The sequence below is a fragment of the Rissa tridactyla genome, chromosome 2 (genome assembly GCF_028500815.1).
Source record: "Rissa tridactyla isolate bRisTri1 chromosome 2, bRisTri1.patW.cur.20221130, whole genome shotgun sequence".
NCBI classification, from domain to species: domain Eukaryota; kingdom Metazoa; phylum Chordata; class Aves; order Charadriiformes; family Laridae; genus Rissa; species Rissa tridactyla.
In genome coordinates, this window is record NC_071467.1 from 1,026,621 (window position 1) to 1,052,329 (window position 25,709).

Sequence of the window (25,709 nt, forward strand, 5' to 3'; positions counted from 1 at the left end):
TAAGAGTTAACAAAGCTCATGGACAGAGCTTTAAGCCGAAAGTTAAGGGGGAAGGGGATAAAACCAGGCCTGCTGGTAATGAACCTGAGTGTCAAGGGCCAAAGATGGGGGTGAAATCAGTAGCCCAGGTCAAGTGCATCTACGCTAATGCACGTAGCATGGGTGACAAACAGGATGAGCTATATGCCATTGTGCAGCAGGACAACTGCGACATAGTCACCATCACGGAAACGTGGTGGGATGATGGTCATGACTGGAATGCTGCAATGAGTGGCTATAAGCTCTTCAGAAGGAATAGGCAAGGAAGGAGGGGGGGGGGGGTGTGGCTCTGTACATTAGGGAGTTGTTTGACTCTATAGAGATAGACTCCAGTGATGAAGAAGTTGAGTGTTTATGGGTAAGGGTGAAAGGGAAGGCTAACAAAGGTGATTTTGTGCTGGGAGTCTGCTATAGACCACCCAACCAGGATGAGCAGGTTGATGAGGTATTCTATAAGCGGCTGGCTGCAGTCTCGCAAACGCCAGCCCTTGTTCTAGTTGGGGACTTCAACTTACCAGACATCTGCTGGAAATATAACACAGCAGAGAGCAGGCAGGCTAGGAGGTTCCTCGAGTGTATGGAGGATAACTTCCTGACACAAATGGTAGGTGAGCCTACCAGGGGAGGTGCCTTGCTAGACCTACTGTTCACAAACAAAGAAGGGCTAGTGGGGGACGTGGAGGTCGGAGGCCGTCTTGGGCTTAGTGACCATGAAATGGTTAAGTTTTCCATCCATAGTGAGGTAAGGAAGGGGGTTAACAAAACCTCCATCTTGGACTTCCGGTGGGCAGACTTTAGCCTGTTCAGAACCCTGGTTGGGAGAGTTCTGTGGGAGGTAGTCCTGAGAGACAAAGGAGCCCAGGAAGGCTGGACGCTCTTTAAGAGGGAAATCCTAAAGGCCCAGGAGCCTTTAGGCTGTCCCCATGAGGCGCACAATTAAAGGGCGGGGAAAATGGCCGGCCTGGATGAACAAAGAGCTCTTGATGGGACTTAAGGAAAAAAGGAAGGTTTACCACCTTTGGAAGAGGGGACAGGCAACTCAGGAGGAGTACAGAGATCATGTTAGGTCATACAGAGAAAAAATCAGGAAGGCAAAAGCCCAGCTGGAACTCAACCTGGCAATTAACATAAGGGACAACAAAAAAAGTTTCTATAAATACATCAACAAAAAGAGAGTGACAGAGAATGTCCATCCCTTACTGGATGCGGGGGGAAACCTTGCAACCAAGGACGAGGAGAAGGCTGAGCTACTTAATGCCTTCTTTGCCTCTGTCTTTAATAGTCAGACCAGCTACCCCCAGGGTGTTCAGCTTCTTGGGCTGGAAGATAAGAACGGAGAACAGGACAACTCCCCTGTAATCCAGGAGGAAGTAGTTAATGATTTGCTTATGCACCTGGACACGCATAAGTCTATGGGGCCGGACGGGATTCACCCAAAAGTTCTCAGGGAGCTGGCAGGAGAGCTCACCAAGCCTCTCTCCATTATCTATTGCCAATCCCGGTCAACAGGAGAGGTGCCGGATGACTGGAGGGTGGCCAACGTGACGCCCATCTACAAGAAGGGCCGGAAGGAGGATCCCGGAAACTACAGGCCTGTCAGCCTGACCTCGGTACCGGGAAAGATCATGGAGAGGATCATCCTGAGTGAGCTCTCAAGGCAAGTGCAGGGCAGCCAAGGGATCAGGGCCAGCCAGCATGGGTTTAGGAAAGGGAGGTCCTGCCTGACCAACTTGATCTCTTTCTATGACCATGTGACCCGCTTTCTCGATGAGGGCAAGGCTGTGGATGTTGTCTACCTGGACTTTGGTAAGGCCTTCGACACCGTCCCCCACGGCATTCTCCTGGAGAAACTGGAGAATCATGGCATAGACAAGTGTACCCTCCGCTGGATAAAAAACTGGCTGGATGGCCGTGCCCAGAGAGTTGTGATTAATGGAGCAAAATCTGGTTGGCGGCCGGTCATCAGTGGTGTCCCTCAGGGCTCAGTCTTGGGGCCAGTCTTGTTCAATATCTTTATTGATGATCTAGACAAGGGGATTGAATGCACCCTCAGTAAGTTTGCGGATGACACCAAACTAGGTGGGAGTGTTGATCTGCTTGAGGGTCGGAAGGCTTTACAGAGGGATCTAGACAGGTTGGATCAATGGGCCAAGGCCAATGGGATGAGGTTTAAGAAGGCCAGGTGCCGGGTCCTGCATTTTGGTCACAACAACCCCGGGCAACGCTACAGGCTTGGGGAAGAGTGGCTGGAAAGCTGCCCGGCAGAAAAGGACCTGGCAGTGTTAGTGGACAACCGGCTTAACATGAGCCAGCAGTGTGCCCAGGTGGCCAAGGGGGCCAATGGCATCCTGGCTTGTATCAGGAATAGCGTGGCCAGCAGGAGTAGGGAAGTCATCGTGCCTCTGTACTCGGCACTGGTGAGGCCTCACCTCGAGTACTGTGTTCAGTTTTGGGCCCCTCACTACAGGAAAGACATTGAAGTGCTGGAGTGCGTCCAGAGGAGAGTCACCAAGCTGGTGAGGGGTCTGGAGAACAAGTCCTATGAGGAGAGGCTGAGGGAGCTGGGCATGTTTAGTTTGGAGAAGAGGAGGCTGAGGGGAGACCTCATTGCCCTCTACAGCTACCTGAAAGGAAACTGTAGAGAGGCAGGGGTTGGCCTCTTCTCCCAAGGGAATAGCGACAGGACCAGAGGAAATGGTATGAAGCTGCGGCAAGGGAGATTTAGATTAGATATTAGGAAGAATGACTTTACTGAAAGAGTGGTCAGGCACTGGAACAGCCTGCCCAGGGAGGTGGTGGAGTCACCATCCCTGGAGGTATTTAAGAAATGTGTAGACATGGCTCTTCAGGGCATGCTCTAGTGCCCAAGATTATTGTTTGTGGTGGGGCGTTGTGTGTGGGGTTGTGGGTGTGGAGTTTAGTAGGTGGGTGCTTTTTTTTTTTTTTTTTTTTTTTTTGTGGTTGGACTCGATGATCTCAGAGGTCCCTTCCAACCAGTAAGATTCTGTGATTCTGTGATTATTATGTGCAAGCCTTTGTTTGGGCAAGTGAAGGGCTTGTGTAAGGTTCTGGGAGCTCCCCCGCGCTGCCCTGTGCTGTTGTTTTTGCTGGGGCCATAGTTCCTACGAGAGGTCTTCTAGCCCTTTTCCACCCACCCCAATGGTCTCTGTAGCCCTGGCCTTGTGTTGGGTGAGGTTGGAAGAGCCTTGTGAGAAGAAAGGAAGTGGAGGCGTTTGAGGCTGAGATGCAAGAGAACTTTATTGAGGGAAAAGATTGCAAAGGCAGAGGTGCTAAGGGGAAGGGAGATGGTCTGAGGTATTAGTAGGGCAACCATCAACCAAAGTCCCCTGCACGAGAGAGATCAGCTACGAAGGGTGGTGGCGATGGCCCTTAGCAGGGGTAGCAGCCTCTTCTGCCACCGTAGCAGCCAAGGCCTCCCAAGCCGTAGCCGAAGCCGAAGCCGCTGGAGGAGATGGGCACTCCCTGGGCGCTGAGTTCATTGCCCACGGCAGCGGATGCGGAGGATCCGACAAAGGTGCTCTGGGGGAAGGAGCTGAGAATGGGTCCTGGCAGGGTGACCTGCACGGTGGAAGGCTGGATGACGACGCGGGAGGCCTCGCACTGCCTGACGCAGGGCTCGTTGCAGCTGTTAGCCAGCGGGGTGGGTCCGCAGGGGCGGCAGAGGTCGTTGCAGGCCATGTCTGTGGTGTGGAGTTTCCCTGGAAGAGAGGGTGTTGAGAAAGGTGAGGGTCGTGGGGGTGTGAGGGTCGGTGTTGGAGGAGGGCGAGAGAGTGTGGAGGGCTGTTGTGGTGCTGTGGGGAGCGTGGCAGTGTGGAGGCGTGAGGGCTGTTGAGGCTGTGGGGAGAGCGTGGTGGAGGAGAGGGGCCAGGTGGTTGAGAAGAAGGAGGGTCATGGGGTTGAGACTCACCTTGTTGAGGGTGGAGGAGAAGGCGTGAGGAGAAGTGTGTGAGGGAGAGAGGCGCTGGGCCGGCTTTTATGCTGGTCATGGAGGGGTGGGACAGGCTTGGCGCCTGACTGTGTTTTTCAGCAATGAGTCATTCCATGCTGCAGCCACTCAAGGAATGATGTGCATTGCGTTTTCCTTACCATAACAGCCCCTTTTCATCTTCTCCTCATGTCCATCTCACCCTGGTGGCAGCTTTTAAGTTAGAGTAAGTAGTTTGAAGGATGTGCATGCATGCAGCGTTTCAGGGTATTCAGGAGACATGGCCAAAGCATTCCAGAGGTGGTGTGTCATAAGTGAGGTCATTTTGTGTCAGTTGTGTGGTGTGGTTTGCGGGTGCGTTGTGAAGAGGGGGCCCCATTTCCTCACAGCCCTGGCAGGCCGGCCTGGGCTTTGGAGGGGTGCCAGGCATTCGGCGCTGCCCCAAGGTCAGGGAAGACGGAGTGGGAGGAGGTGCTCCAGGCACTGGAGCAGAGATTTCCCTGCATCTCGTTTTGAAGACCATGGTCAAGCATGTTGTAGATATGCAGCCCATGGTGGTCCACAGTGGAGCAGATATCTACCTACAGCCTGTGGAGGATCCCCCGTCGAAGCAGGTGGATTCCCAAAGGAGGCTTTGATCCCATGGAGAGAAACCAATGCTGGAGCAGGTCTTTTGGCAATAAACTCGTTAAAGTTCTGCATCCCAGCATGAGATGCCTCCACTTCCTTTCTTTTCCCAAGGCTCTTCCAACCTCATGCAACACAAAGCCAGGGCTCGGGAGGCAACTGGGGTGAGTGCGAAAAGGGCTACAGGACCCCTCTTAGGAAGTATGTCCCCAACAACAGCAGCACAGGGCAGCACAGGGGGGCTTCCAGAACCTGACACAAGCCCTCCACTTGACCAAACAAAGCCTTTGCAATACTAAGGCACTTTGAACCACCATTCTGACAAAGGCTCCCCATGGCAGCACACACTTCACTAACTCTCTCCCCCAGCACCACCCCTTGGCCAGCACAGCAGGCAGAATCACAGCAAACAGAATCATCGACTGCATAAGAAACCTCTGGACATCATCTACTTCAACCCAAACTTCTCAAAGGGGTCGCCTCCAGCAGGCTCTACAGGACCACGTCCAGTCAGGTTTTCACTATCTCCAAGGATGGAGACTCCAGCACCTCCCAGTGCAATCTTTTTCCCACTGCTTGACCAGCCTCATGCTGAAAAAGGCTTGCCTCCTCTTCCAAGGAAATGGCACAACTTTTCATCTTTCTCCATTAACACATTCCCTGGCCGTGGGTGCCCATGGGAAGAGTCTGACTCCCTTGCATTTGGGTTGAGAATGCTGTTGACAGCCCATTAGAGGTTTTGGTTGTTGTAAGTACTCAAGGCTTTTTCTGCTCCTCATACCGCCCAACCAGCAAGTAGGCTGGCAGTGCACAAGAACTTTGGAGGTGACATGGCCGATACAGCTGACCCTAGCTGACCAAAGGGATAGTCCATGCCATATGACATCGTGCTCAGTATAAAATGCTGGGGAAGAAGAAAGAACAGGTGGACGTTTGGTGTTATGAGGTTTCTATTCCCAAGAAAACAGGACGCCTCATGAAGCCTTGCTTTTCTGGACCCCGATCCGAGCCATGAGCTGGCAGTTTCTCCAGCAGAATGCTGTGGGAAATGGCATGAAAGACTTTTCTAAAGCCCAGGTTACCAACATCCACGGCCTTTCCCTCATGCTTTGTAAAACGCCTTTGTACCAAGCCCTCAAACAAGAGAAGCACTAAGACACCCACAGAACAGATGCAGGGAGAAAGGCCAGGCCTAAAGACAGGCTGAGCGAGCTGGCAGCAGCGCAGGGAGGGAGCGAATGCCATGGAAGGGGCAGCACCTCACGCCTGCAACACCATCAAAGTTTCAACCACCCTGGCAGCGCTGCAAGAAAATGAGGCCCCCTCTTCAAAACGCAACCACAAACCACACCACAGGACTGCCGTGGGATGACCTCACTGAAGACACCCGACCTCTCTATGCTTTGGTGGCGTCTGCTGAATTCCGTGACACAGCATCCATCCAAACCCTCCCAACTACCTACACTCACTCAGAAGCTGCTGCCAGGGCCAAATGGAGACGACCTCAAGAGGATGACATGAAAAGGGACTGTTGTGGGAAGGAAGACACACCCCATGTCATTACTTGAGTGCCTGTACCATGCAAGAGCTGCTTGGTGAAAAAAAAGTCATGCGCGAAGCCTGTCCCGCCCCTCCAGGACCAACATAAAAGCCGGCCCAGTGCCTCTCTCCCTCACACACTTCTCCTCACGCCTTCTCCTCCAACCTCAATAAGGTGAGCCTCAACCCCCTGACTCCCCTTTTCCTCACCCACCTGGCCCCTGTCCTCCACCATGCTGTGCCGACAGCCTCAGCAGCCCTCACGCCTCCTTACTGCCACGCTCCCCACAGCCCCACACCAGCCCTCCACACTCCCTCGTCCTCTTCCAACACTGACCCTCACACGCCCATGACCCTCACCTTTCTCCACACCCTGTCTTCCAGGCACCCTCCACACCACAGACATGGCCTGCAACGACCTCTGCGGACCCTGCGGACCCACCCCGCTGGCTAACAGCTGCAACGAGCCCTGCGTCAGGCAGTGCGAGGCCTCCCGCGTCGTCATCCAGCCTCCCGCCGTGCAGGTCACCCTGCCAGGACCCATCCTCACCTCCTTCCCCCAGAGCACCGCCGTCGGATCCTCCGCATCTGCTGCCGTGGGCAATGAACTCAGCGCCCAGGGAGTGCCCATCTCCTCTGGCAGTTTCGGCTTCGGCTACGGCTACGGCTTGGGAGGCCTTGGCTGCTACGGTGGCAGAAGAGGCTGCTACCCCTGCTAAGGGCCCTCGCCACTAACCCTGGCACCAGCCACCCACACCATGGAAGCCACGGCTTGCATTGAAGACGCACTTCTAGGTAGTTGCTGGCACAGGATTTTATCGTCCATGGCTCCTCCTCTCAAGACACCAAGCAAGGGAGGAGGGAAGGGGCAAGCCCAAGCTGTCTGCAACCATGGCCCATGTACCTCCTCCTCTTCTCCCACTTCCTTCTTTGCATCGCCCCTTCGGCTATGTCCCCTACACTCTGCTGCAAACACTTGCTGACAACTCAAAGACCTCCAGGGTGCCATTTCCCCTCCCAGCCAGGAAGACCTTGATGCTCTGGCAAGACCTTCTCTCACAAGCGACCTCGAATGAAGGTCAGCCTACCTGCAGCTCAGACTGGCTCCCTTCCACGTGGCATTCCTGCCTGTGCACTGCTTTGCCTCAATAAAGTTCTCCTGCATCCAAAACTGAGACGCCTTCACTTTCTTCTTCCGTGGTTTTGGCCGGATTGGCCAATCACAATGAGAGATGTCCCCCCTTCCCAAAGAGAGGAGAGGAAGAGATAAGAGGACCTGTCCTGTCCGCTCCTCCTTACAGGTGTCACCCTTCTATGCTTTTCCACTTCTGACCCTCTAACGAGGCAAATAACAAAGTTAGCTGACCTCGCTTGTTATAGGAATACGTCTAAGCGAGAGCGTCTCTGCGTACCATTCCTTGGTATAATCAGGTCTTGTCACTCAGTGAGAGTGAACACTTTCTGAACAATAAGCTCTTAATTTCAAAGTTTAGTCAGTTAGAAGAGGCCCAGCTAAAACGTAAAAATACAAACCAGAAAATTGGTTCTGTTTTACCTCAAACCAGGACACTTGTCTCCAGTTGCTCCCAACTGCAGCCGGCACAGTGACAGGGCTCCACGCACCATCACAGTGGGTGTAAAAAGGGAAGAGGACCTCTCTTAGGAAGTATGTCCCCAGCCACAACAGCAGCACAGAGCAGCACAGGGCGGTTTCCAGAACGTGACACAAGCCCTTCACTTACCCAAACAAAGGCTTGCACATGCTAATGCACTTCTACTGCAGCCTCTGACACAAGCTCCCCATGGCAGCACACACTTTGCCAACTCTCTTCCCCAGCATGACCCTGTGGCCAGCACAGCAGGCAGAATCACAGCAACGAGAATCATTGACTGCCCAAGGAACCTCTGGACATCCTCTACTTCAACCGAACCTGCTCAAACAGCGTCAGCTCAAGCAGGCTCTCCGCAACCATGTCCACTCAGGTCTTCAGTATTTCCAAGGACGGAGGTTCCAACGCCTCTCTGCGCAACCGGTTCCAATCTTTGACCACACTGACTCTGAAAACAGCATGCCTTGTCTTCCAAGGAAAAGGCGCCTCTTTTCATCTTTCTCCATCATCACTTGCCCTGGTTGTGGGCACCTGAGAGAAGAGTCTGACTCCCCTCTCCTCATTCCCTCCTTAGTAAGGTTTCAGCTGGGATAGAAGTGACTCCCTTCCTGGCAGCTGGTAGGGTGCTCTGTTTTGCATTTGGGATGAGAATGCTATTGACAGCCCACTACTGTTTTCAGCTCTTGCTAAGCACTCAAGGCCTTTTCTGCTCCTCACACCACCCTGCCAGCAAGTAGGCTGGGAGGGCACAAAAAGCTGGGAGGAGACACAGCCAGCACAGCTGACCAGAACTGACCAAAGGGATAGTCCGTGCCGTACGACATTATGCTCAATACATAATGCTGGGGGAAGAACAAAGAAGGCGGGAGGCACTCTTGGAGTTATGACATTAGTCTTCCCAAGAAACATCACGCATCATGGAGCCCTGCTTTCCTGCAGGCAGCTGAACTCCTGCCTGCCCATGGGAAGTAGTGAAGGAATTCCTTGATTTGCTTTGTTTGCGTGAACAGCTTTTGCTCTCCTTATTAAACTGTCTTTCTCTCAACGCACAAGTTGGATGTGGACAAGCTGGATCAAGTGGCTGAGGCCAATGGTATGAGGTTCAACAAGTGCTGGGTCCTGCACTTGGGTCACAACAACTCCTTGTAATGCTACAGGCTCAGGGAAGAGCGTCTGGAGAGCTGCCCGGTGAAAAAGGAGCTGGGGGTGTTGTTTGACAGCCAGCTGAGTATGAGCAAGCAGTGTGCCCTGGTGTCCAAGAAGGCCAGTAGCATCGTGGCGTGTTTCAGGTGCTAGGACAAGAGGAAATGGCCTCATTTTTCACCAAGCGAGACTCTGGTTTGATCGTATGAAAAATGTCTTCACCAGCAGGGTTGTGAAGTGCTGGAAGAGGCTGGCCAGGGAAATGGTTGAGTCACCATCCCTGGAAGAACTGAGAAGACGCATAGATGTTGTGCTGCGGGATACGCAACAACCAGAAAGAGTAGTGGGCTCTCAACGCCATTCTCATCCCACATGCAAAACCTAGCAGTCTACCAGCTGCCAGTGAGAAAGTCAACTCTATCGCAGGTGAAGCGATGTCAGGAGGGAATGAGGAGAGGGGAGTCAGACTCTTGTCATGGGTGCCCATGGCCGAGGCATAGGGAATGAGAAAAGCTGAAAAGACGTGCCACTTCCATGGAAGAGAAGGCCAGCCTTTTTCAGTATGACCGTGACCGTGGCCTAACAGGTGAAAAGGGGTTGTAGAGAGAGGTGTTGGAGACTTCATCCTTGGAGATACTGAAAAGCTGACTGGACAAGGCTGTGGAGCGCCTGCTTGAGTTGACTCTCTTTGAGTGGGTGTTGTTGAAGTAGATGATGTCCAGAGGTTCCTTGTGCAGTGAATGATTGTGTTTGCTGTGATTCTGCCTGCTGTGCTGGTGAGAGGGTCATGCTGCGGAAGAGAGTTGGTGAAGTGCGTGCTGGCATGGGGAGCTTGTGTCAGAGCCTTGGTTGGAAGTGTGTTAATATGTCCAAGCCTTTGGGTAAGTGAAGGGCTTGTGTCAGGTTCTGGAAGCCCCCCTGTGCTGCTCTGTGCTGTGGTTGTTGCTGGGGCCATAGTTCCTAAGACCGGCCCTGTGGCCCTTTTCCACCCACCCCGATGGTCTCTGTAGCTGTGGCTTTGTGTTGAGTGAGGCTGGAAGAGCCTTGTGAGAAAAAAAGGAAACGGAGGCATCTCAGGTGGAATGCAGGAGAACTTTATTGATGGAAAAGAATGCAAAGGCAGGAATGCCAAGTGCAAGGGAGCTAGTCAGAGTTGCAGGTAGGGTGACCATCATCCAAGCTCCCTTGTGTGAGAGAGATCTTGCCAGAGCAGCAAGGTCTTCCTGCCCCGCAGTGGGAGTTGCACAGTGGAGCTCGTTGTTGGGCTCTGGCTTGTCAGAATGTGGTTGCAGCGGAGAATAGTGGATATAGCAGAAGTTGAACTGCAAAGAAGGAAGTGGGAGAAGAGAAGGACTGTCCCCATCCCTCTTCCTTGGAGCCTTGAGATAAAGATGCGTGGACAGCAGGCCTATGTGCTAGGAAAGAGCCAAGGATGTGTCCTCCATCAGTACCGTGGCTTCCAGGCTGTGAGGGTTTTGTCAGGGGTGGTGGTGAGTGCCCTTAGCAGGGGTAGCAGCCTCTTCTGCCGCTGAAGCAGCCCAGGCCTCCCAAGCCGTAGCCGAGGCCGTAGCCATAGCCGAGGCCGAAACCGAAGCCGCCGGAGGAGATGGGCACTCCCTGGGCGCTGAGTTCATTGCCCACGGCAGCGGATGCGGAGGATCCGACAAAGGTGCTCTGGGGGAAGGAGCTGAGGATGGGTCCTGGCAGGGTGACCTGCACGGCGGGAGGCTGGATGACGACGCGGGAGGCCTCGCACTGCCTGACGCAGGGCTCGTTGCAGCTGTTAGCCAGCGGGGTGGGTCCGCAGGGTCCGCAGAGGTCGTTGCAGGCCATGTCTGTGGTGTGGAGGGTGCCTGGAAGAGAGGGTGTTGAGAAAGGTGAGGGTGGGGGGTTGGAGGGTTGGTGTTGGAAGAGGACGAGGGAGTGTGGAGGGCTGGTGTGGGGCTGTGGGGAGCTGGAGGAGAAGGGCCAGGTGGGTGAGGAGAAGGAGGGTCAGGGTGTTGAGACTCACCTTGTTTAGGCTGGAGGAGAAGGTGTGAGAAGTGTGTGAGGGAGAGAGGAGCTGGGCCGGCTTTTATGCTGATCCTGGAGGGGCGGGACAGGCTTGGCGCATGATGGCCTTTTCCACAAGCAAATCTTGCATGACACAGCCTCATGAGTAATGATGTGGTTGTGTTCTTTGTTTTCTGAAATTCTCCAATTTCATGTTCTCTTATTGATGATGTGTCCACTCGGCCCTGGCGGCAACTTTTAAGTGCCAGTAGTAGAGGCCCTAAACATTGTGTTGATGGCACGCGTCAGGGTTGTCAGAAGACGTGACCAAAGCGTAAGAGAGGTGGGGTGTCATCAGGGAGTTCATGCCGTGGCAGTTGTGTGGTGTGGTTTGTGGGTGCGTTGTGAAGAGGGGGCGTCATTTTCTTGCAGCCGTGGCAGGCTGGTCTGGGCTTTGGAGGGGGGCCAGGCATTAGGCGCTGTGCCTTGCATTGCGCTTGTTCCTTCCCTGCCTTGCTGCCAGCTCACTAAGCCTGTCTTTGGGCATGGCCTTTCCCGTTGGGTGTGCTCTGTGGCTGTCTTGGTGCCCCTTTTGTTTTTAAGGTTGTAGGTGGGAGAAAAGAGGCTGCGTGTTTGGGTTTGTGCCCCGCTGGGGCCGTCCCTGGTGGAGGCGGTTCAAGCAGGCAGAGGAGGGCTGTTTGTGAGAGCAGGACATTATCGTGGCAGCCCTGCGCTGTTGGGAGGCTGGTCGTGGTCCCCAAAGGCTCCTCTTGCCTCTTGTGTAGGGATCCCCTTAGTTGTGGCCGGCAAGTTTGCAACCTGGGCTCTGGTGCGACACATCTGAAGATGAGCAACGAAGCTGGTGAAGGATGTAGAGAACAAGACTTGTTAGGAGCAGTTTAGGGAACAGGGCAGTGACATCATCTCGTGGCACGTTTGTGGCTGGCTAAGCCTGTCTTTAGGCCTGCCACACCCTCTTGATGTGCCCTGTGGGCACTTTGGTGCCCCCATTGCTTGTAAGTTTGTAGCTGAGAGAAAGGTCTGTCTTTCTGACCTGGGAGCTGGGAAATGTTCTCATCTGAACATTCTCATCTCTCTGAAGATGAGCAATGAAGCTGGTGAAGGATGTAGAGAACAAGACTTGTTAGGAGCGGTTTAGGGAACTGGGCATGTTTAGTTTGCAGAAAGAAAAAGGCTGAGGGCACGCCTTATCGCTCACTACACCCACCTGAAAAGAGGTGGTAATGAGGTAGGTGTCAGTCCCTTATCCCGAGTAACATGTGATAGGAGAAGAATTAACGTCTTTAAAGGGTGCATAGGGATGCTCAGTTTGGATGCTGGGAAAAATGTCATCCCCAGAAGGGTTATGAAGCACTGGAAGAGGCTCCTCCGGGTAGTGGTTGAATCACCATCCCTGGAGGTAATGACAAGACGTGTAGATGTGGGACTTAGGGCGATGTTTCTTTTGTGAAGTTCATAGTCATAGGTGAACGGTGTCAATATTGTTCAGGGTCTTTTCCAACCCAAGTGCCTCCATGATTGCATATGAGGCAGCGTGCAAAAGCAGGCGAGTTCCTGGAGAGCCAGAGAGTGTGTCAAGAGACAGAGGGGGAGTGGGATCGGCATGCAGGGGAGGCTGGTGGGCCAGGGCCTTTGGGTTGTTTACTTGGGGCGAGTGCCAATGGATGAGGCCATTTCTCTGCACAGTGTGTGACGGGAAGAAAGGGAAGGTGGAGCTTGTTGAGGAGAGTTGGAGGCAAGCACGCAGCACGTGAGTACGGAGCTGAGGCCATGATTTCGTGCATGACTGCATTTTTGAGCAAGCATCTCTTTCATGCCACAGCCTGTGAAATGCTGAGGTGGGTGTGTTTTCCTTCCCACAACGCTCCCTTTACATGTTGTCGTCTTGTGAATGTGTCCACTTGGCCCTGGTGGTAGCTTTTAAGTGCGAGTAGGTATTTTGGAGGACGTGCATGGATGCTGCGTGTCAGGGAATTCAGCAGTCACAGCCAAGGCGTAGGAGAGGTGGGGTATCTCCAGTGACATCATCTCGCGGCACGTTTGTGGCTGGCTAAGCCTGTCTTTAGGCCTGCCACACCCTGTTGATGTGCCCTGTGGGCACTTTGATGCCCCCATTGCTTGTAAGTTTGTAGCTGAGAGAAAGGTCTGTCTTTCTGACCTGGGAGCTGGGAAATGTTATGGAGCTAATCATCTTGATCGCCTTCGTATGGCACATAGAGGCCAACCAGGTGATGAGGCCCAGCCAGCATGGCTTTATGAAGGGCAGGTCCTGCTTGCCTAACCTGATCTCCTTCTATGTCAAGGGGACGCGCTTAGTGGGTGGATGAGTGAAGGGCTGTGAGTGTTGTTAACTGGACTTTAGTAAAGCCGTTGACACTGTTTCCCAGAGCGTTCTCCTGCAGAAACTGCCTGCTCATGGCTCTGACGGGCGTACACTTTGCTGGCTAAAAAACGGGCTGGATGGCCAGGCCCATAGAGGTGAATGGAGGTAAATCCAGATTGTTGCCACCACAGGTGGTGTTCCCCAGGGCTGAGTACGGGGGCTGGTTCTCTTTAGTATCTTTACGAACGACCTGGACAAGGGGGTCGAGTGCACCCTCAGAATGTTTGCAGGTAACACCAAGTTGGGCGAGTGTGTGGATCTGCTTGAGGGTAAGACGCTTTAGAGAGCGATCTGGACAAGCTGGATCAATGGGAGGAGGCCAATGGTGTGGGGTTCAGAAAAGCTGAGTGCCGGGTCCTGCACTTGGGTCACAAGAACCCCATGCAACGCTACAGGCTTGGGGAAGAGCGGCCTGAAAGCTGCCCGTTGGAAAAGGAGCTGGGGGTGTTGTTTGACAGCCAGCTGAGTATGAGCCAGCAGTGTGTCCTGGAGCCCAAGGCGGCCAGTAGCATCGTGGCCTGTATCAGAAGTCATGAGTCCAGGAGGACTATGGAAGTGATCGTCCCCCTGTAATGGGCACTGGTGAAAAATGTCTTCACTGAAATGGTTGTCAAGCACTGGAATAGGCTTCCCAGGGAAGCGGTTGAGTCACCAGCCCTGGAGGTATCTAGAAGAGAGTAGACTTGGCCCCAAGGGACTTGCTTTGGTGGGGCACTTGGTAGTGTTAGGTTAAGGGATGGAATCAGTGATCTTAAGTGTCTTTCCCAACCTCAGCGATTCTGTGAGTTTTTGAAGGCCATGGACGTGGTGGAGCAAGTGGAGTGCAGGGCCACCAAGACGCTGAAGGGACTGGAGCATCCTTCCCTTGAGGAGAAGCTGAGAGAGCTGGGAGTTTCTTCAGCCAGGAGAAAAGGCCGCGTAGGGGAGATGTCATCAATGTCTCTAAATCCCGGATGGGAGGTGTCTTAGTTTCACGCCAGCCAGCAATCTGAACCATGCAGCCACTTGCACACTCCCCACTACAACAGGCTGGGAAAGAGAATCCGAAGAGGAAAAGTGAAAAAATTTGTGCGTTGAGATGTCAGTTTAATAAGTAAAGCAAAAGATGCACAAGCAAGCAAAGCAAAAGAAGGAGTTCCTTCACTACTTCCCAAGGCAGGCAGGCGTTCAGCCGTCTCCAGGAAAGAAGGGCTCCATGAGACATAACGGTTACTTGGAAGACAAATGCCATAACTCTGAACATTCCCCGCTTCTTTCTTCCCTCAGCCTGCTCTCATGTGGCATGGACTATGGCTTTGGTCAGCTGGGGTCAGCTGTACCGGCTGCCTCACCTCCCAGCTTTTTCTGTACACCGGGCCTACTTGGTGGTGGGGTGGTATGAAGAGCGGAAAAGGCCTTGAGAGCTTAGCAACAACCAAAAACCATTAGTGGGCTCTCAACGCCATTCTCATCGCAAATGCAAAACCTAGCACTCTACCAGCTGCTGAGCAAGTCAACTCTATCCCAGCTGCAGCCATGTCAGGAGGGAATGAGGAGAGGGGAGTCAGACAGGGCAAGGGTGAATGGAGAAAGCTGAAAAGACGTGCCATTTCCTTGGAAGAGAAGGCAAGGCTTTTTCCGTGGGAGGGTGGTCCAAGAGTGGAAGCGGTTGCGCAGAGAGGTGTTGGAGTCTCCATTCTTGTAGAAACTGAAAAGCTGACTGGATCTGGTGCTGAACAGCGTGCTCAATCTGGCCACGCTGAGAAGGTCAGGTGTAATGAGGTTATCTCCAGAGATTCCTTGTGCAGTCAAGGATTCTGTTTTCTGTGACTCTGCCTGCTGTGTTGGCCAGAGGGTCTTGCTGGGGAAGAGAGCTGGTGAAGTGCGTGCTGCCATGAGGAGCTTTCATTGGAGGCATGAGTAGAAGTGTGTGAGGTTGCCCAAGGCTTTCTTTTGTTAAGTGAAGGGCTTGTGTGAGGTTCTGGAAGACCCCTCTGTTGTGCTGTTGCTGTTGCTGGGGCCATAGTTCCTAAGACCGGTCCTGTGGCCCTCTTGCACCCACCCCGATGGGCACTGTAGCCCTGGCTTTCTGTTGGGTGAGGTTGGAAGAACCTTGTGAGAAGAAAGGAAGAGGAGGTGTCTTAGGCTGGGATGCAGAAGAACTTTATTGAGGGAAGAGAGAAGTTCAAAGGTAGAAGCGCTAAGTGCGATAGAGACGGTCTGAGTTGCAGGTAGGGTGACCATCATCCAAGGTCCCCTGTGTGAGCTAGGTCTTGCCAGAGCATCAAGGTCTTCCTGGCCTGCAGTAGGAGCGGCACCCTGGAGGTCCCACGTGGTATTTGCCTCTTCAGCAAGTGCTTGCAGCGGAGAGTTGTGAACGTAGCAGAAGGGGCGATGGAAAGAAGGAAGTGGGAGAAGAGGAGGAGGTACATGGGCCATGGTTGCAGACAGTCTGGTCTGTCCCCTTCCCTGCTTCCTTGCTTGGTGCCCTGAGAGGAGGAGCTGTGGATGGTGAAGCCATGTGCCAGAACATGCTTGAGTTGCCTCCTTAATCCATGCCGTGGCTTCCATGGTGTGGGTGGTTGTTGTCAGGGGTGGTGGTGAGGGCCCTTAGCAGGGGTAGCAGCCTCTTCTGCCACCGTAGCAGCCAAGGCCTCCCAAGCCATAGCCGTAGCCGAGGCCGAAGCCGAAGCCGAAGCCAAAGCCGCTGGAGGAGATGGGCACTCCCTGGGTGCTGAGTTCATTGCCCACGGCTGCGGATGCGGAGGATCCGACAGCAGTGCTCCGGGGGAAGGAGGTGAGGATGGGTCCTGGCAGGGTGACCTGCACGGCGGGAGGCTGGATGACGACGTGGGAGGCCTCGCACTGCCTGAGAAAGGGCTCATGCTGGTCGTGGAGGGGCGGGACAGGGTTTGCGCACGAGAGTGTTTTTTCAGCAAGCAGCTCTTGCATGCCACAGTCTGGCGAGTCATGAGGTGGGGTGTGTTTTCTTTTCCCTAATTCTCCATTTTCATGTCCCCGTCTCGAGGACGTGTGCAGTTGGCCCGTGGCGGAAGCTTTTACTTGCCAAGGCATTCAGCAGACGCAGCCAAAGCGTATGAGAGGTGGGATGTCTTCAGTGAGGTCTTCCCGTGGCATTCATGTGGTATGGTTTGTGGGTGCATGGTGAAGAAGCGGCCTCATTTCCTCGCAGCCCTGGCATGCAGTTGTGGATTTTGATGGTGTGCTGGGCGTGATGTGGTACCCCTTCCATCGCATTCGTTCTCAACGTTCCTTGCTGCCAGCTCGTTCAAGCTGTCTTTAGGCCTGGCCTTTTCTGTTGTTTTTTCCTTTGGGTGTCTTGGTGTCCCTCTGGTTTGCAAGCTTGTAACTGGGAAAGAGGTTTGTCAGTGTGAAATCAGTGCCAGGAAGGGTTCTGGAGAGATCATCTGGAGTGCCATCAGGTGGCAGGTACGGGACAACCAGGTGGTCAAAGCCAGTCAGCATGGCTTTATGAGGGGCATGTCCTGCCTGACCGCTCTGATCTCCTTCTTTGTCAAGGGGACCCTCTGAGTGGATGGATGAGGGAAAAGCTGTGGATGAAGTTCCCACTGTTTGGAAAAGGGGTACCGTGACGCCCATTTTTCAAAAAAGAAAAAAGGAAGATGCGGGGAAGTATGGGCCAGTCAGTTTTACCTCTGTGCCCAGTAAGATCATGGAGCAGATCCTCCTGGAAACTCTGCTAAGTCACATGGAATATTTGGAGGTGATCGGTGACAGTCAACATGGCCTCAGCAAGGGCAAGTCAAGCCTGACAAATTTGGGGGTGTTCTCTGACAGGGTTACAGTGTTGGTGGATAAGGGAAGAGCAAAAGACGTCATGTACCTGGATATGTGCAAAGCGTCTGACACTGTCCCACACAACATGCTGGTCCCAAAATTGGAGCGACATGGATTTGACCAATGGAGCACTGGGAGGATAAGGAACTGGATGGATGGCCGCACTCGAAGGCTTTTGATTAAGGGTTTGATGTCCAAGTGGTGAGCAGTGAGGAGTGAGGTTCCTCAGGAGTCGGTACTGGGAGCGGTGCTGTTTAAGGTCTTTGTCGGTGCCATGGACAGTACGAAAGAGCTGGTGGAAGTGCTCGCCAGGCCACTTTGCATCATTTATGAGCAGTCCTGGAGAACCGGGGAGGTCCCAGCTGACTGGAGGTTGGCAATGTGACACCCATCCACAAGAAGGGCCGGAAGGAGGATCCGGGGAACTACAGGCCGGTCAGTCTGACCTCGGTGCCTGGGAAGGTCATGGAACAGATCCTCCTCGGTGCCATTACACAGCACATGTAGGGGAGTTGGACTAGATGATCTCTAGAGGTCCCTTCCAACTCTGAAGTTTCTGTGATTCTGTGATTCTGTGAAGTGCACGCTGCCATGGGGAGCTTGTGTGAGAGTCTTGGGTAGAAGTGCATTAACATGTCCAAGCTTTGTTTGGTCAAGTGAAGGTCTTGCGTCAGGTTCTGGAAGCTCCCCTGTTCTGCCCTGTGCTGTTTTTATTTGCTGGGGACATACTTCCTAAGAGAGATCCTGTAGCCCTTTTCCAGGCACCCTAATGGTCTCTGTAGCCCTGGCCTTGTGTTGGGTGAGGTTGGATGAACCTTGTGAGAAGAAAGGAAGTGGAGGCGTCTTAGGCTGCGATGCAAGAGAACTTTATTGAGGGAAAAGATTGCAAAGGCAGAGGTGCTAAGGGGAAGGGAGAAGGTCTTAGGTGTTAGTAGGGCAACCATCAGGCGAAGTCCCTTGAGTGCAGTAGATCTTGCCGAAGCACCGAGGTCTTCTTGGCCCACAGTGGGAGTGGCATAGTGGAGATCATTGTTGGGCTTTGGCTTGTCCGGGAGTGGTTGCAGCGGAGAGTAGTGGACATAGGAGAAGGGGCGATGCAAAGAAGGAAGTGGGAGAAGAGGAGGAAGTGCCTTGAGAGCATGATCCGTGGCCAGCAGGTCTGTGTGCTAGGAAGGGCCCGGAGGTGTGTTCTCCATTTATGCTGTTGGTTCAAGTTTGCCATGGTTGGTGTCAGAGGTGGTGGCGAGGGCCCTTAGCAGGGGTAGCAGCCTCTTCTGCCACCGTAGCAGCCAAGGCCTCCCAAGCCATAGCCGTAGCCATAGCCGAAGCCACCGGAGGAGACGGGCACTCCCTGGGCGCTGAGTTCATTGCCCACGGCAGCGGATGCAGAGGATCCGACAAAGGTGCTCTGGGGGAAGGAGCTGAGGATGGGTCCTGGCAGGGTGACCACCACAGTGGGGGGCTGGATGGCGACGCGTGAGTCCTCGCACTGCCTGACACAGGGCTCGTTGCAGCTGTTAGCCAGCGGGGTGGGTCCGCAGGGGCGGCAGAGGTCGTTGCAGGCCATGTGTGTGATGTGGAGGGTGCCTGGAAGAGAGGGTGTGGAGAAAGAGAAGGGTCGTGGGGGTGTGAGAGTCAGTGTTGGAGGAGGGCGAGGGAGTGTGGAGGATGGTGTGGGGTTGTGGGGAGTGTGGTGGTGGGGCGGAATGAGGGGTTTTGAGGCTGTGGGCAGAGCGTGGTGGAGGAGAGGGGTCAGGTGGGTGAGGAGAAGGAGGGTCATGGGGTTGAGGCTCACCTTGTTGAGGGTGGAGGAGAAGGCGTGAGGAGAAGTGTGTGAGGGAGAGTTGCTGGACCGGCTTTTATGCTGGTCCTGGAGGGGTGGGAGAGACTTTGCACATGATGTTTTTGTGCAGCAAGCAGCTCTTGCATGCCACAGCCTGGCGAGTAATCAGGTGGGGTGTCATTTCCTTCCCACATCACTCCCTTTTTGTGTCCTCCACTTGAGGACGTGTCCAGTTGGCCGCGCCGGCAGCTTTCAAGTTCCAGTATTAGAGGCCAAAGACTTGGTTTTGTTGTCGCTTGTGAGGCCGAACAGAAGACGGGACTAAAGCGTAGGAGAGGTGGGGTGTGTTCAGTGAGGTCATGCCGTGGCACTGGTGTGGTGTGGTTTGTGGGTGTGTTGCGAAGAGGGGCCCCCGTTTCCTCGCAGCCCTGTCTGTTGTGCACTTTGATGGTGTGGCAGTCACGAGGTGCTGCCCCTTCCCCTGCATTTGCTCCATCCTGGCCTTGATCCCAGGTGACTACGGCTGTCTTTGAGGCTTGCTTTTCCCATTGGGTGTGTTTTGTGGGTGCCTTGGTGACCCTCTTGTTGGTAAGTATAAGAGAGAAAGGCCTCTCTGTTTTACCTTGGTGCTTGGAAATGTTATGGAGCTGATCATGTTGAGTGCCATCACATGGCACATACAGGACACCCAGGTGATGAGGCCCAGTCAGCGTGGCTTTATGAAGAGTCCTGCTGGCCTAACCTGATCTCGTCCTTTGACAAGGAGAGCCGCTTAGTGGATGGATGAGGGCAAGGCTGTGGATGTTGTTAAGCCTGGCTTTACTAAAGCCTTTGACACTGTTTCTCACATTATTCTGCTGCAGAAAGTGCCTGCTCATGGCTCTGATGGGCATACTCTTGACTGCCTAAAAAACCGTTTGGGTGGCCATGCCCAAAGAGTTCTGGTGAATGGAGTTAAATTCAGTGTGGTGGCTGGTCAGAAGATGTGTTCCTCAAGGCTGAGTATTGGGGCCACTTCTGTTTAATATCTTTATCAACGATGTGGACGACGGGATCGAGTGCACCCTCATTAAGTTTGCTGGTGACCCATATTGTGTGGGTTTGTTGATGTGCCTGAGGGTGGATGGTTCTACAGAGGGCTGTGGACAGGCTGGATCAAGTGGCCGAGGCCAATGGTATGAAGTTCAACAAGGCTGAGTGCTGGGTCCTGCACTTGGGTTACAACAATTCCTTGCAACGCTAGCGCTTGTCAAGCACTGGAAGAGGCTGGCCAGGGAAATGGTTGACTCACCATCACTGGAGGTCTGTAGAAGACAGTAGGCTTGGCACTTAGGGACACTTTAGTGGTAGACTTGGTAGGGTTAGATGAAGGGTGGGATTCAATGATCTCAAGGGTCTTTCCAAACCCCAGTGATTCTATGAGTTTATGAAGGCCATGGACATAGCGGAGCAAGTCAAGTGCACAGCCACAAAGGCGCTGAAGGGACTGGAGCACCTTTCCTCCGAGGAGAAGCTGAGTGAGCTGGGAGGTTTATCAACCAGGAGGCAAGGACCTGAAGGGGAGGTGTCATCGATGTCTCTGAATCCTGAATGGCAGGTATGGGAGATGAACTCCAACTGGCAAGTAGGACCACACAGCCACTCGCTCATTTCCACCACGGTGGCATAGGGAAGCAAATCAGAAGAGGAAAAGAGAGAAAATTTGTGCGTTGAGATAAAGAGAGTTATAAGTAAAGGAAAAGCTGTGCACGCAAACAAAGCAAACCAAGGAATTGCTTCACCACCTCCCATGGGCAGGCAGGAGTTCAGCCGTCTGCAGGAAAGCAGGGCTCCATCACGCGTGATGTTTCCTTGGGAAGACAAACGTCATAACTCCCAAAGTGCCCCCTCCTCCTTTCTACTTCCCCCAGCATTATGAATTGAGCATAACGACAATACGGCATTCACTCTCCCTTTGGTGAGTTCTGGTCAACTGTCCCGGCCGTGTCTCCTCCCAGCATTTTGTGCACTCCGAGCATACTTGCTGGTGGGGCGGTGTGAGGAGCAGAAAAGGCCTTGAGTGCTTAGCGAGAACTGAAAACAGTAGTGGGCTGTCAACAGCATTCTCATCCCAAATGCAAAACAGAGCACTCTACCAGCTACTAGGGAGAAAGTCAACTCTATCCCAGGTGAACCGATGAGAAGAGGGAATGAGGACAGGGGAGTGAGACTCTTCTCAGGGTGCCCATGGCCAGGGCAAGTGTGAACGGAGAAAGATGAAAAGACATGCCATTTCTTTGGAAGAGAAGGCAGGGCTTTTTCAGTGTGAAGGTGGTTAAGAAGGGGAACCATTTCTTCAGAGGAGTGTTGGAGACTCCATCCTTGGAGATACTGAACACCTGACTGGACATGGTGCTGAACAAGGTGCTCCAGCTGAGCCCGTGTGGGCAGACTGGGTGGAAGTAGATGATGTCCAGATCCTCGTGCAAAGATTCAGTTTGTTGTGATTCTACCAGTTGTGGTGGCCAGGGGGTCGTATTGGGGAAGAGAGTTGGTGAAGTGTGTGCTGCCATGGGGAGCTTGTGCCAGAAGGTTGGTTCGAAGTGCAGAGGGGGAAAAGAATTTTGGGGCAGGAGTTAGCAGGGCTCATTGACCGGTCTTTAAACTAGATAGGAGGGGGGAAGGGGAGATAACTGGGCCTGTCAAGATTAAACCTGAGGAAAGCATGCCATGGTTTGAAGGAGACCACATTAGTGAGGACTCCCACTCTGACATTTCATCAGAGAACGGTGATAGACGTTTAGAAATTACTGCTAGAGAACATTGGGAAAACCCTTTCCTAGAAGGGGAAAAGGGTACTAGGCTAAGAGTTAACAAAGCTCATGGACAGAGCTTTAAGCCGAAAGTTAAGGGGGAAGGGGATAAAACCAGGCCTGCTGGTAATGAACCTGAGTGTCAAGGGCCAAAGATGGGGGTGAAATCAGTAGCCCAGGTCAAGTGCATCTACGCTAATGCACGTAGCATGGGCAACAAACAGGATGAGCTATATGCCATTGTGCAGCAGGACAACTGCGACATAGTCACCATCACGGAAACGTGGTGGGATGATGGTCATGACTGGAATGCTGCAATGAGTGGCTATAAGCTCTTCAGAAGGAATAGGCAAGGAAGGAGGGGGGGTGTGTGTGGCTCTGTACATTAGGGAGTTGTTTGACTCTATAGAGATAGACTCCAGTGATGAAGAAGTTGAGTGTTTATGGGTAAGGGTGAAAGGGAAGGCTAACAAAGGTGATTTTGTGCTGGGAGTCTGCTATAGACCACCCAACCAGGATGAGCAGGTTGATGAGGTATTCTATAAGCGGCTGGCTGCAGTCTCGCAAACGCCAGCCCTTGTTCTAGTTGGGGACTTCAACTTACCAGACATCTGCTGGAAATATAACACGGCTGAGAGCAGGCAGGCTAGGAGGTTCCTCGAGTGTATGGAGGATAACTTCCTGACACAAATGGTAGGTGAGCCTACCAGGGGAGGTGCCTTGCTAGACCTACTGTTCACAAACAAAGAAGGGCTAGTGGGGGACGTGGAGGTCGGAGGCCGTCTTGGGCTTAGTGACCATGAAATGGTTAAGTTTTCCATCCATAGTGAGGTAAGGAAGGGGGTTAACAAAACCTCCATCTTGGACTTCCGGTGGGCAGACTTTAGCCTGTTCAGAACCCTGGTTGGGAGAGTTCTGTGGGAGGTAGTCCTGAGAGACAAAGGAGCCCAGGAAGGCTGGACGCTCTTTAAGAGGGAAATCCTAAAGGCCCAGGAGCAGGCTGTCCCCATGAGGCGCACAATTAAAGGGCGGGGAAAATGGCCGGCCTGGATGAACAAAGAGCTCTTGATGGGACTTAAGGAAAAAAGGAAGGTTTATCAGCTTTGGAAGAGGGGACAGGCAACTCAGGAGGAGTACAGAGATCGTGTTAGGTCATACAGAGAAAAAATCAGGAAGGCAAAAGCCCAGCTGGAACTCAACCTGGCAATTAACATAAGGGACAACAAAAAAAGTTTCTATAAATACATCAACAAAAAGAGAGTGACAGAGAATGTCCATCCCTTACTGGATGCGGGGGGAAACCTTGCAACCAAGGACGAGGAGAAGGCTGAGCTACTTAATGCCTTCTTTGCCTCTGTCTTTAATAGTCAGACCAGCTACCCCCAGGGTGTTCAGCTTCTTGGGCTGGAAGATAAGAACGGAGAACAGGACAACTCCCCTGTAATCCAGGAGGAAGTAGTTAATGATTTGCTTATGCACCTGGACACGCATAAGTCTATGGGGCCGGACGGGATTCACCCAAAAGTTCTCAGGGAGCTGGCAGGAGAGCTCACCAAGCCTCTCTCCATTATCTATTGCCAATCCCGGTCAACAGGAGAGGTGCCGGATGACTGGAGGGTGGCCAACGTGACGCCCATCTACAAGAAGGGCCGGAAGGAGGATCCCGGAAACTACAGGCCTGTCAGCCTGACCTCGGTACCGGGAAAGATCATGGAGAGGATCATCCTGAGTGAGCTCTCAAGGCAAGTGCAGGGCAGCCAAGGGATCAGGGCCAGCCAGCATGGGTTTAGGAAAGGGAGGTCCTGCCTCACCAACTTGATCTCTTTCTATGACCATGTGACCCGCTTTCTCGATGAGGGCAAGGCTGTGGATGTTGTCTACCTGGACTTTGGTAAGGCCTTCGACACCGTCCCCCACGGCATTCTCCTGGAGAAACTGGAGAATCATGGCATAGACAAGTGTACCCTCCGCTGGATAAAAAACTGGCTGGATGGCCGTGCCCAGAGAGTTGTGATTAATGGAGCAAAATCTGGTTGGCGGCCGGTCATCAGTGGTGTCCCTCAGGGCTCAGTCTTGGGGCCAGTCTTGTTCAATATCTTTATTGATGATCTAGACAAGGGGATTGAATGCACCCTCAGTAAGTTTGCGGATGACACCAAACTAGGTGGGAGTGTTGATCTGCTTGAGGGTCGGAAGGCTTTACAGAGGGATCTAGACAGGTTGGATCAATGGGCCAAGGCCAATGGGATGAGGTTTAAGAAGGCCAGGTGCCGGGTCCTGCATTTTGGTCACAACAACCCCGGGCAACGCTACAGGCTTGGGGAAGAGTGGCTGGAAAGCTGCCCGGCAGAAAAGGACCTGGGAGTGTTAGTGGACAACCGGCTTAACATGAGCCAGCAGTGTGCCCAGGTGGCCAAGGGGGCCAATGGCATCCTGGCTTGTATCAGGAATAGCGTGGCCAGCAGGAGTAGGGAAGTCATCGTGCCTCTGTACTCGGCACTGGTGAGGCCTCACCTCGAGTACTGTGTTCAGTTTTGGGCCCCTCACTACAGGAAAGACATTGAAGTGCTGGAGTGCGTCCAGAGGAGAGTCACCAAGCTGGTGAGGGGTCTGGAGAACAAGTCCTATGAGGAGAGGCTGAGGGAGCTGGGCATGTTTAGTTTGGAGAAGAGGAGGCTGAGGGGAGACCTCATTGCCCTCTACAGCTACCTGAAAGGAAACTGTAGAGAGGCAGGGGTTGGCCTCTTCTCCCAAGGGAATAGCGACAGGACCAGAGGAAATGGTATGAAGCTGCGGCAAGGGAGATTTAGATTAGATATTAGGAAGAATGACTTTACTGAAAGAGTGGTCAGGCACTGGAACAGCCTGCCCAGGGAGGTGGTGGAGTCACCATCCCTGGAGGTATTTAAGAAATGTGTAGACATGGCTCTTCAGGGCATGCTCTAGTGCCCAAGATTATTGTTTGTGGTGGGGAGTTGTGTGTGGGGTTGTGGGTGTGGAGTTTAGTAGGTGGGTGCTTTTTTTTTTTTTTTTTTTTTTTTTTGTGGTTGGACTCGATGATCTCAGAGGTCCCTTCCAACCAGTAAGATTCTGTGATTCTGTGATTATTATGTGCAAGCCTTTGTTTGGGCAAGTGAAGGGCTTGTGTCAGGTTCTGGGAGCTCCCCTGCGCTGCCCTGTGCTGTTGTTTTTGCTGGGGCCATAGTTCCTACGAGAGGTCTTCTAGCCCTTTTCCACCCACCCCAATGGTCTCTGTAGCCCTGGCCTTGTGTTGGGTGAGGTTGGAAGAGCCTTGTGAGAAGAAAGGAAGTGGAGGCGTTTGAGGCTGAGATGCAAGAGAACTTTATTGAGGGAAAAGATTGCAAAGGCAGAGGTGCTAAGGGGAAGGGAGATGGTCTGAGGTATTAGTAGGGCAACCATCAACCAAAGTCCCCTGCACGAGAGAGATCAGCTACGAAGGGTGGTGGCGGTGGCCCTTAGCAGGGGTAGCAGCCTCTTCTGCCACCGTAGCAGCCAAGGCCTCCCAAGCCGTAGCCGTAGCCGAAGCCGAAGCCGCCGGAGGAGACGGGCACTCCCTGGGCGCTGAGTTCACTGCCCACGGCAGCGGATGCGGAGGATCCGACAAAGGTGCTCTGGGGGAAGGAGGTGAGAATGGGTCCTGGCAGGGTGACCTGCACGGTGGAAGGCTGGATGACGACGCGGGAGGCCTCGCACTGCCTGACGCAGGGCTCGTTGCAGCTGTTAGCCAGCGGGGTGGGTCCGCATGGGCCGCAGAGGTCGTTGCAGGCCATGTGTGTGGTGTGGAGTTTCCCTGGAAGAGAGGGTGTTGAGAAAGGTGAGGGTGGTGGGGGTGTGAGGGTCGGTTTTGGAGGAGGGCGAGGGAGTGTGGAGGGCTGTTGTGGGGCTGTGGGGAGCGTGGCAGTGTGGAGGCGTGAGCGCTCTTGAGGCTGTGGGCAGAGCTTGGTGGAGGAGAGGGACCAGGTGGTTGAGAAGAAGGAGGGTCATGGGGTTGAGACTCACCTTGTTGAGGGTGGAG

The 25,709-nt window shown here is 53.5% G+C and overlaps 1 protein-coding gene across 1 annotated transcript; it reads right to left on the reverse strand.

Annotated features, from left to right (window-relative positions):
- Positions 1-3,429: 3,429 nt before the first annotated feature.
- On the reverse strand, positions 3,430-3,738 carry LOC128904903 (feather keratin-like). Its single transcript, XM_054189901.1, has one exon. It carries the CDS (start codon positions 3,736-3,738, stop codon positions 3,430-3,432), a length of 309 nt encoding a protein of 102 aa, XP_054045876.1.
- Positions 3,739-25,709: the final 21,971 nt, after the last annotated feature.

Bases quoted from the DNA above. Each gene is read 5' to 3' on its own strand.
- LOC128904903 (XM_054189901.1), bottom strand. From the start codon at position 3,738: ATGGCCTGCAACGACCTCTGCCGCCCCTGCGGACCCACCCCGCTGGCT.